Raw genomic sequence first — 12,698 nt, 5'->3', positions numbered from 1 at the left:
CAAGTTCACACAGAACTAGCGGTCCACCAATTCTCTGCGGGGTGTCGTCGACACCTGACACTCCCTGTGTGCGTCACTCATATCAGTATCATAAATTAATGTTATGTATTTATTTTAATCATATATATTATAAATGTATTCATAGCAATATAGCTATCAGTGATCCAGAATATTATTAATATACCTAATATTAGTTCCCAAATTTGTTGTTATCGCGTTCGGCAATAACAGTGGCGTGCCTACTATACAAAAAAAGCATTGATTTTAGAATATCTAAAAGGTTCATGAGGATCTATCTCCTATACTTTCCGTGGGTAGACCCCTTAGAGGGGCTCCATTTTTTTTTTTTTTTATTGCGACGGGGCTTAAAATGTCTAAATACGGCACTAATGAACTCAAGAGATTACTGATAAAGTATGTTATTTAATCAATACTTTCAAGGTGGTCATCTTGCAATAATTTTGATACAGGAAGATTATTTTCTTATCAGTTTTCTTGATAAAAACCGACAAAATGTTATAAAATACGGCAAACATGCCGTGTATCGACCATTTTAAGAAATATAAAATGATCAACACGACCTCTTTCATTTAAAATCAGTTTTTTTTTCTTGAGCAACGATGCATTGATGTCGGGTTTAATAGTTTAAACACAGCAATACCATTCAATCACAGTGAAACTTACCCGACCTAGGGTCTTTTTATTGCATTTCGCGTTGATGATTTTAATAATTATTGTCACCGTGGTTTCCAACGCAGGTCATTGTTTCTACGAATAAACGAATGGACTGTTGTGCGCAATATGCAACCAATGAGTTTCGTATAAAAATGAAATAAGAAACAGTAATCACATGTTTTCGTATTATTATTACAATTATAATCATTATCGTTTATTCGTATCGTGTTTAACGTCCACGGACCAAGTGCGCCGTGTTGGTGTAAAACGAAAAAGCGAAAACTTTGCAGACGTAATTCATATAGCAATATGGATAGCGGAAAAGCAGTGAATACCTGTGCGGGTGAAACTTTTCGCGATTTCCGAAAATCGGGGTATCCTGCAGATTGCAATACCGTGTATTATATTACAGCGTGTACGTTTTCAAACCCGTGACAACGTGTCATTGTTATTAAAAACTTTGGATTATTAATGAACACACCCAGTGTTATTAGAAACTGTCGCGGTGCTGTATGTGCGTATCACGGAACGACTGTGCGATGCGTGAAGATTGCTAGCGGATGGAAGGGGTGGGACATGCGGATTTTAGAATATTTGCATACGAGTGGGAAAAGTTCGGCGATGCGAAGGAGGGAAACGAAAACGAGACGCGGATAAAATAAAACCGGCAAAACGGCAAGCTTGTCGTTGGAGGTTATCGCGATAAATCCTGACCGAAACCCCGCGTCCGATTTTAATCACTAAAGATCTTTAAGAAAGCCGCTGGTAGAAGTTTCTCGGCTAGAGGGGAAAATAAAAAATAAACACAATTTGACTTAATAACGTGCATATGAAATCATGGTGATTTTGAAGCACTAAACGTTCGTTGACAGAAAAAAATTAAATTTTTTTGTTAAAAAATATATATATATATATATAAAAGTATATTTTATTAGAATACAATTAGTTCACTAAGAAATCATGTTCTTACGATTTAATTTCTCTACTTTTCAAACGTAAACGTGTAATTTTATTTATTAAATCACTAGTAAGAATTACATTTTATTTATACTGCAATTATAATTAATTGCAGTGATAAAATTGTATAAATTATGATCCACATCTGTATTATTTGCATTGTTACTTTGACTAAAAAAAACGATTATAAGACTAAGAGTGAAGGATGTTATTTTAAAAAATACACATTTTTTTATTATTTTTTTCTTATTTTAATTTTACATTAAAACGTTAAAATGTTTACGAAAAAAAAAAAAAAAAACGTAAATTAATTTAACTATTTCCTTCCTCCGTAGACCTCGGGAACTCGAATATATTTGTGTTTTCATGATGCTCGAAAGATAACTGTAGTAATTAATGATGGAGTTTTTCACAACATCCGAGATGAAGGTTTATTGTACTCGAAAACGGTAGCCAGTTGTAATAAAACGGAGCTTCTGAGTCCATATTTTACAATTTTAAAACAAATAAAACAATTAATTCTGTAAAAACTTATTATTGATCCTATTAGTTGATCCCTATCCATTCGGTCAGTTAACATTTGAACATATGACAGCGGACGAACAGTATTAACTGTATCAACTCTATTAACCTACTCTCATTGAGAAATGAAAATTTCCTAAAATATAGTCAGCTTATTGAAGAAAGGTTCTCTGAAAAAAATTTAATGAAAAATATAAAGACAAATTGGGTTGCAGTTAGTGTGAATAGGAAGCTACGCACAAAATAATTGATATGAATAATGGTGAGTTTGTAATTAATTATATATATATATTACAATATCAGTACATAATTATTAATATTTATTATTACTTTTATATTATAAACCGACCGTCGACCGATAACGGATCCAATTTTCTACGTGCAGCGGACGAGGCGCGGAAGCCGACGTCGGCTCACCTTGCCGATCCGCAACCGTTGACGGCTGGGCTGGGCCGAAACATCCGGAATACTAACTACTATGGTACGGAAATTGATTAAATATACATAGATAGTCCACGGTGTAGGAAAATATGGAAACCTATTAAGTAATAAGCAAAATATGACAATAGATAGCGTTAAGTGTCATAATTAAAAAAAATAATTATTATCGAATTTAGATAGGCTGAGTATGTCGGGTAGTTGATGATTCCATGTCTACTACAGACATGGAATCATCAACTACCTGACATTGGATATTTAAGCATACTTCAATAATTATTAATTATTATTTTAATGAGTTTAATTATTAAACAAGGTACAAAATGTCAAAGCGTTAACAGATGGTTGAAGAGGTACTATCATGAGATTCCTCTCGAATACGGAGACGTATAATATGGAGAACTAAAACTGATTTAAAAATCATTAAAATTTGACTGTATATATGTGAAAGGATTGCAAAAGCAACAGATTTTGCAAAAGTTCTGTATCAATATTAATTGATTATCAAGTACAGTAATCAATTTAGAAGAACTTGGATGTCCGCGGTTAAACAATTTTTAATTTATCAATTAAAAAATTAATTAATAATCGGTTATTAATTAATAATAATTAAAAATTTAATTTATTAACTAAAATAAATTAATTAACATGGTTAATAATTTATTATTTACTCCAAGAATACATTGAACATCTGTAATAGCCATTCTAATAGTGTTATGTTTAATTTAAGTATTCTGAAAATAAAAAAAGTTGGTACTAATTTTAATAATTTATTAAAATCATTTGTACAATTTATTTAAGACTTTATAATGAAAAGATTAATTTAGTATGAGATGTTAAAAACTTATACAAAGACGGAGAAGTTATAGAAACACTAGTTCATAACGAACTAACACTTATATAATAAAAAATGTATAAAGAGTATTACAATATGGTATAACTCAACATAGTTCAGAAACTTCTTTGATGTATTTTAAAATGTAAAAAATTGACTCAGAAGCCCCCTTGATATATTTTAAAATTGTAAAAAATGGTCTCAGAAGCCTCCTTGATATATTTTAAAAATGTAAAAAATGGTCTCAGAAGCTCCATTTTATTACTACTGTAAACGAACAGCAAATCGGTCGACCACGAGATAATATTATTATGCCGTTCAATGAGTTGCACACGATTCGAAAATGCTTGACGAGAACGACTACCGTTGGCCGGTCACCGAGCTAAAACACGCGCCACCCCGCCACCGACGACAACCGAAGGATTAAATATGGTCTCGCGAAAACGCCGGGCTTTCGGAGACGAATTTTCGGTAGGATTAGTGGCGACCCTTTCAATAAATGTGCCCGGGACCGTAAGTCTCGATTTCATTTTGGCGTAACGACGGACAGCCGCACTGTCACTCGGGTCCCTCGGAATCGTAGATCTGCAGCGAAGGGTGAACATTCTTCGTGAATCCGTAATTAAATTACGTAATGTTTTAAGGGTTCGAGCACGGTTCATACGGTTCCAGAACGTGTTGTTCGACATCAACGGTCGGACACCCTTTCAGCCTCGATGGTGGTTAGGATGATGGTCGGAAGGTAAAGATGATGAGGAATGATCATCCTCGGCTATGGAATAGGTTCTCTGATAATCTGTTTCCCTTTCGGTATTGCGCCAAACCGATCGGGAAATAAATTGTTTTTTTGAAATCGATCACACACCCTATTGTATATAAGTCGAGACCAAAGTCCCGAAAACAGTGTGACAGATTAAAAATGTGATTTTTTTTATAAGTATTCAATTTTTTCGTTGGCTTCTGTTATGTATAACGCGTAGGCGTTTGTAGTATTGTATTGGGGTTTGGTTACCGAAACATTAAAAACGCGCATTTCGTTTGGATGCTTAACATGTTTTATGTGAATTTCATCGTTTTACAGTCACTCGACCGTCCTAACTTCGCTCTTCATTAAATGCTTCAATAAATAATATAATAATTATTAGAACGAATTGAAAGAGTTAACTATAACACTGTAATAGCAGTAATACTATTAATCGCATTATCTTCCTTTAGCTTAAATCATGATCAATAATTTATGTCGGCATGGCAGTAAGATATACGATATAAACCCAATTTTTAACTTTTTAACAAGACAATTATTAACATAACATCAAGTCTATACTACGGTCGCATTAATTATACTTAACGATAACAATTCAAAACTTATTATTATAAAAAAAAAACCTAATAAAAAAAAACGGTATTAGCTTAAAAATAATTTATAATTATATTTTATTAGAAACACTTTTTGAACACAACGAGAATAGTTTCACTGAAGTTCTAATCTAAATACCATGTGAAATGCAACACTAAATATCTAATTACTTAAAACAAATTCAGATTTTAAGTGATGAAATTACATTAAACAGATCAAATAATAAGTTTTAAGATAAGCTGATCCTGTCGCTTACCATCAGGTACAACAAATTTCAATTTCTTCGATTACAAAAATGCGATTCATAAAAATCGATTACTGATATGAGGCATGCGATTATGTAGTAATGATATTTACAATATGCCATATATCGTATAATAAAAAACGATTTACAATAATATTAAAGTATCTTTAATTATCTATTACTTTAACACTTATTTTGTTATTAAAATCCGTCTGTTTTCAACAGCCCACTTTTATTATAGACTAGTTAAAATAACCAAGTCTTAATTCCATTCTATCGTAACCATTTCTAATCTTTAAAAGTATCGCACTATTGTTATTTATGCTTTTATTAAAAATGTTTAAAATTATAAACCATCTTAAAAGTAATTTTTTATCATGAATCTACTTGCTTTGTGAATTTTTAACTTCTGCATTCATCACAAAATAAGTTACACATTCTCTTGTGCTGTACACAGGCGAGAAGTTATACTTAAGTATATATGAATTTTATTATATATGATCATATAATATATTAATCCAGACATAATCTAGGTAACCTTGGTAATATTATCTATATATATATATAAAACTACCCGGGGATATCTCAACAATAATAATAATCTATAGGCTTTAGTTAATGGTAGAAGTAAGGATAGGATAATAGCTATTTATAATCATATATACTACTAGTATTTAATACACTCGATTACAACATCTTAGTTAATAGGTTATTATTAAAGTGTAATTCAAAATTACCGGTCACGTTATGTTTTGTCAATTTCTTTTCGATTATACCGATTTTTTAATTACTCATACAGTTAAATTTTGATACCGTTCATGGTTTGAAGAATAACATGAATAGTTTCACTGCAATAGTTAATAGGCTATTCGATAAAAATACTAATATTGTTAATCGGTCAGTATAAAAATAAAACTTAGTACAATAATGTTGTTCTATGATCGAAGGACATCTAGCAAAATCCGTATTCAAGATGAGGGTCTTGGACATTTCGGCGTTGCTATTTCGACGATGCCGTTTCGGTGACATGTTATTATAAATTATAACTTTATCCAAAAGTCATCAATACCCGTGTGTAAACGAACTGGACATGTTGGCATAGCCAAAATCGTCGAGTACCGTCAGCATTAAGTTTATCCAAAACATACATGAGACCATCGTATAAAAAAATATCTCGTATTTATCATTGTTGGTCTTGATATTTATTTTGTACATGATTTTTAAATGAAAAGTTTAAAAGTCAAAAGTTCAAACATACAATAATCATTTTTTTAATAATCGATAATATTCGACGATTCAAGATCTATTTTGATATACGACTAATTTGTCGAATTGCTGAATCTTTAAATCGTCGAAATGGCATATCGCCAAAATGGTTCATCGTCGAAACGACGTCGCCAAACTCTCCAATTCCCCAAGACAAGCATATACGGTTGAAATTAAGACGAATATTTTATATGCTAATGACTTTTTTCACACAATATATTTTTATTATCCATTTATTACGATTATATTTATCATTTATCATCATCCACACTCATGTGCTATCAACTCGTATATATGTTTATTTTTATGATAAATTATCGACATCCGTCTTTCTATTGTATCATTTTTGTACTAGGTGTTTTTACAAAAACGAAAAACAAAAAAAAAAAAAAAAATGTTTCTAATCCTTTGCTTTTAACCGTCGTATAAATCTCTTCGTATCGGCATGTGAAACATTGATATTCCTTCGCCGTTTCGAGTCCAGTGAAGTGAATTATTTATTATGCTCAACTTTTCTGTTTTCATTCCTTTCCTGCTAAACCATACCGGCCGACCGTCAACAGCGGACGTATAAAATATATGTTTAGTATACACACTGATTACGTCACAATACGCCGTGCGCAATGTATTATAATCGTTGTCGCACTGCAGCAAGCAAGTTGATTAAAGCAGTTGATTAAAATTTGTCGTTTGTCTAAAAAATATCCGTCAGAACCATCTCCGAGTGAATGCGTAGTACGTTTTTAATCCTAGTGTAGAAAAAAATCAATCGGAGTTATCCAATCGAATTGATGATCGTCTTTTTATAATTTTTTTTTTTTATTATTATCGTCAACAAGTTTTCCTGATTTAATGATTTTATTCAACCAAACTTATGTATAAGTATACAAATTTACAATTTTCAACGTTGGTACCACATATATCAGTAGTTGTGTAGATATATTGCTAGATTTTTAAATTATTTTAACAAATATTTACAAAATTTAAAAAAAAATAACTAATTAAAAACACGAAAAATCATATGGTATGATGTAATGGATCACGTAAATTTTTTATTTTTAAGTTTGTTTTGATTTTACGCGTGATTGGCTTTTTCATTAATATAGTTTCGTGTGGAACTTTGCGCATGCGCGACGCGATTTTTTCATGTTTACTCAGGTACCGACTAGCTTAAAAGTGAAGCATTAAATAACACTCTTGTTTACGGATCAAGCGGGATATTATGTAATCAAAAAAAAAAAAAACCGCGTAATTATACGATTATTATTGTTATACATATATATATATATACATAAAAAAAACCTATATATTTGCTTAGACGTAAATAAACCATAGCTGGTGCACACAAATCGCGTCTCGAATTCCTTTTTACAACACGAATAGCGTCCCTGGGTTTCAATTATTTATTTACACGAATTGCGCCACAAAGTAAAAATATTAATTTCCTTCATATTTTCCACGGATACATAGAACTGTCGATAACAAATTATTGCTAACGGTAAGTTAAAATATTGTTTCTTGTCGTTTTTATGCGATTTTAGAATTATGTAAATTAGGTTACATCGAATTATGAACATAATTATATTAAAAAATTAAAAATTTAATTGAGATCTAAAAAAATTATAAGATTAGTGGAAACTTGAACAATAGCTTTTCAATAAAATCAAGACGAGTTAATTGGCCATTTCCATATCTATCATGGTTTATCATATAAAGCCGAATGGGATTCACGTATAGGATATACATATATACATAAATATATACAGGATTATTCACGTATTCACACAGATTTTTTTATAGTACCGTATAATATATTGTGTTACCTCCAATGTTTTATGCGATAACATGTTGAACGAATAACCTTTTTATCATTTATTATTGTTAGATAATCGATATGGACACTTGTTTATGTGAAAAAACTTGAGTACCTATATCACTGATTTATTATTATTTTGATTGGTTTTCCTTAATCTTCTCCACGTCTTTAACCATTGACGTGTATCAGTGACGTATCGATTGGGTGGGCCTTTACTTAAATAAAACTTTCTAGTGGTATTGAATAAAGTTTTTATTTACACAACAACCGCTTAACACTCATTAAAAATTTTATCGTTTAATGTGAATCCTATATAGAAGAAGTAGTCTGTTTTTTGTTTTTTTATTTATTTATTTACGGGTAATAACCCAATTACATAAGGATTGAAATTAGTACATAATACATATAGGTATGGTAAAACATTTGATAGGTAAATAACATTTGAAAAAATAAATTAATGAATAACTAAGATACTTAATATTCTAATAATACAAAAAACACAGAAATATAGTAAAAATAACAATTGGACAAAATACTTAAAATACGAAAACTCAATACAGTACAACTCAAAAATTAATATCAGAAATAAATCTAAACAATTTTTTTTCTTACAAAACTATTGAAAAAATCGACAGAATTTGGACTGAAATTAAAAAAATCAATTTGTTCATCATTAGCGATAGCCATCATTCTATTTATAGGAGCGGATAACGCATAATTAGTTTTGTGATTATTTATATAAAAAGTACTTATGATTGATGATCTAGTTCTGACTTGAGGAACAGAAAAATTTAAAAAACTTAATAGCTCCGGACAGAAGAAAAAACCGTTTAGCAGTTTGAACAAAAATAATAGATCATTTACCTTTCTTCTGTTTGCTAAGCTCTGGATGTTAAATGTGTTCAACAAAGGTTGATAAGATGAGTGAGGTACACGTATAATATTACATTTATAGGACATAAAACGGAGAAAGCGATTTTGGACATTCTCAATGCATTGAATTTGCGTGTTTAAATAAGGAGACCAAACTGTTGAATTATATTCAAGCTTAGATCTAACTAAGGACATAAATAGAATTTTTAATGTGTTATGGTTATTGAAGTCTTTACAGTTTCTCGTAATAAAGCCTAATATCGAAGATGATTTATTGATAATATGTTGAATGTGGTGATTAAAGGTTAAATTAGACTCGAATATGACACCAAGATCACAAAATTCATTTACACGATGTAAATGGTGGTTACGTAAACTATAAGTGTGAAGAATTGGATTACGAGATCGCGTGAAGGACATAACTTTGCATTTTTCGAAGTTTAAAGGTAATTTATTAATATCACACCAATTAGCTAAAAAACTTAAATCATCTTGTAATAAAGATGTATCATTACTGTTTTTTATGAGACGGAACAATTTCATATCGTCGGCGAATAGTAATTTTCTAGAATAAAACAAATTTAAATCATTTATAAATAATAGAAATAGAATTGGAGCAAGGTGAGAACCTTGAGGAACACCAGATGATACAGTAAAAGGAATCGATTTAAAGTTTTTACACTTGACTATTTGTTTTCTATCGGAAATATAAGAATAAATCCAAGAAAGAAAGGGGTCATTCATACCAATAGTACGGAGTTTAGAGATAAGAATTTGGTGATCGACTTTATCAAAGGCTTTAGAGAAATCTGTAAAAATAACATCAACTTGAAAACCTTGAGAAAAGGCATCAAGTATAAATTTCTGAAAAATTAACTGATTTGTGGCTGTTGATCTATCTTTAATAAAACCATGTTGATCCAAACTTATTAAAGGTAAGAGAAGTGGTGTAATCTTTTTTGAAATCATTGACTCGAAAATCTTAGGTATAATTGAAATTAATGAGATAGGCCTATAATTTATTATATTAGTAACATCATTGCCTTTAAAAATAGGTGTAATAAAACTTGATTTCCAAGCGGAAGGAAAACAACCCGTTGATAATGACAAATTATAAAGGTATAATAAAGGGACACTTAATACAAATTTACAATTAGAAAAGAAAATACTCGGAATCATGTCAATGCCAGGATTAGTTTTTGAACTCAACGTATCTAACTCCTGGAGAACATCAGTAAGATTTAAGACACACGAAAATAAATTAAGATTGGAGTAATTGGTGGTAGAATCAGATGATGAGTGATTGATTAACGGTGGTGTAATTGAGTTGACATAAACACTAGAAAAATGCTTAGAAAAGCAGTCAACTATTTCATCACCTCCATTAATAGACTGATTTAAATAAAACATTGAGGTAGGAAAAGACTGAGAAGAGCGTTTGGATTTAATAAATCGCCAAAATTTTTTTGGGACAAGATAATAAAGAATTTTCAGTTTCTGAAATGTATTTATTATAATCAATTTTAGATTGGGCCCTACATTTAGATCTAAGTGCAGAGAATATATTATAATTTAATTGTGTAGGAGATGTTTTATATAATTTGTGTGCTATTTTTTTTTTAAAAACCAAGTCCCTCAGTACAGGACTAAACCAAGTGGGATGTTTAGAAGTGAAAAGTTTTTTTTTAAGACAATTTTCATCAATTATTTTAAATATAATTGTATAGAAAATATCAACTGCATTGTTTATGCACAATTTATCAAAAACTTGAGACCAATCTATAATCGCTAATGATGAACGTATAACATTATAATTACAGTTGAAAAAATCATATACAATTTCATTATAACTTAATGATTCTAGATTTACATTGGTTGGGAGTGTGACAGTTAATGCAGGGTGATACATATAATCTATCGGTAACAAAGAAAATGGCTCGTTACGAACTACTAAATTATGAGCGTTAGATAAAACTAAGTCGAGAATTGAATCTGATCGATTTTTAACAAGATTGAACTGATTAAGATTAAGGTAAGAGAAATTAGCCAGGTTATTGGCAATTAAATTATTAAATTGAGAAACATTAGGGACAATTTTATTATTTAATAACGACCAGTGAATACCCGGTAGATTATAGTCACCCAATAGAATAACATTTGAGTAATGCGAAAGATTTAACAAATTGCTTACAGTATCAGTATGGTCATTATAAATATCAACACTTGAATTAGGAGGAATATATACCGATCCAATTAATAGAGTGAAAGAACCCATAGAAAGTTTGATAAATAATTGCTCGATGTTGTTGTTTTGAAGTGGAATACGATTACATTGAAGGTGATTCTTGATCGCAATTAACACACCACCTCCTCTGATAATGCAGCCCATGACACTATCACGGTCGCAACGAAAAACTGTGTATTTTGGGATAATACCAAGTTCAATGTCATTGACCTCATTATGAAGCCAGGTTTCTGTTAGTATTATGATGTCATAGTCCACCAGAGCAATATTTCTATTAAAAACATCAAGTTTAGTGTTTATGCCACGAATATTTTGATAGTAAAACTTGAGATTGTAGGAACTTGGTCTTAGTTTCGGCAGTTTTTTGAAATGAACGGAATGTTATTATTGAATTTGATAAATATATCATTTTCACCAGCAGCTTTTCTGGTGTTAAGCTCATCTAACACAACTTTGAAATATTTACGTTGCCCTAAAGATCGATCTGTAGATATACTGATGTGTTTTAAATTTTCAGATTGACGTAACTTAAATTTGTTTTTTAATACGTTAAAAATATCATGTTGATTTGGTAGTGTAACACGGATAGGCCGAGCATTATTAGAAATTTTACCAAGACGGAGAACATTTAATGGAACAGTGGTAACACCAATTTGACGGAATAACTCAGAAACTACTTGAATTTCGTTTAGAGAATCAGTTGTGTTTTCATGAACGTTAAATAAAATTAAATTACGGCTTCTAGCTTGGCGGTCTATAATTTCAGATAAGATTTCTTCATGATTGACTGACGGTGGAGTAGAGTTTCGTGCTTCAAGTACAACCAACTTAGAACTAATAATTTCAATTTGATTTTTAAGAGCTTTGTTCTCATTAAGCAAGTCATTGAAATGCTTGGTAATAATATCTAATTTACCTTCAATATCAGTGAATTTTTTGTCGTGGTTTTTCTTCTCATCACGGTAAGCATTGAATGAAGTAATTAGTTTGCTTTGAGTAGATTTCATGTCATTTACAACTTTAAATAATTTGTCCAATTTATCATTGATAGTAGAAGTATTTTCTGCAGTATTTGAGGCATTTTCATCTGTAGTATTCATATTACAACACGCAGGTAGGAATATAAAATTAATAAGAAAAATATAACGATAACGTAACAAAAACGAGTAGAACGAAGAAAAAGATTAACACGACACGCACCGTCAAAGGTCGAATTACGACTGTGTTTATTGAATAGGTCTTTTTTTGTTGAGCTATATCTAGATAAAGCTTTAAAATCAAATTTGAAAATCAACAGTTTTATGTATTTGTAAACTAAATTTTATACTATTAATACAATCATATACGAGTCTATGACTAGACAGTTAAGATTAAAAATTATGTAATTCTTATATTATGAAATTAATTTAGCTAAAAACAAAAAAATTGGTATTTGTATTTCCCGTAGAAGAAATAGTTCTGGGGCTATAA

At 30.4% G+C, this 12,698-nt stretch overlaps 1 protein-coding gene across 1 annotated transcript; it reads right to left on the bottom strand.

Annotated features, from left to right (window-relative positions):
• Nucleotides 1-11,551: 11,551 nt before the first annotated feature.
• LOC112692878 lies at nt 11,552-12,443 on the bottom strand. The gene has a single exon (XM_025567694.1). The coding sequence runs from the start codon at nt 12,326-12,328 to the stop codon at nt 11,576-11,578; it is 753 nt and encodes a 250-aa protein (XP_025423479.1). The 5' UTR covers nt 12,329-12,443; the 3' UTR covers nt 11,552-11,575.
• Nucleotides 12,444-12,698: the final 255 nt, after the last annotated feature.

Source organism: Sipha flava, unplaced genomic scaffold, assembly GCF_003268045.1.
Source record: "Sipha flava isolate LNK unplaced genomic scaffold, YSA_version1 77_pilon_pilon, whole genome shotgun sequence".
NCBI lineage: Eukaryota > Metazoa > Arthropoda > Insecta > Hemiptera > Aphididae > Sipha > Sipha flava.
Note: the sequence above shows the minus strand (reverse complement) of the source record. Positions and strands in the feature narration are given on the sequence as shown.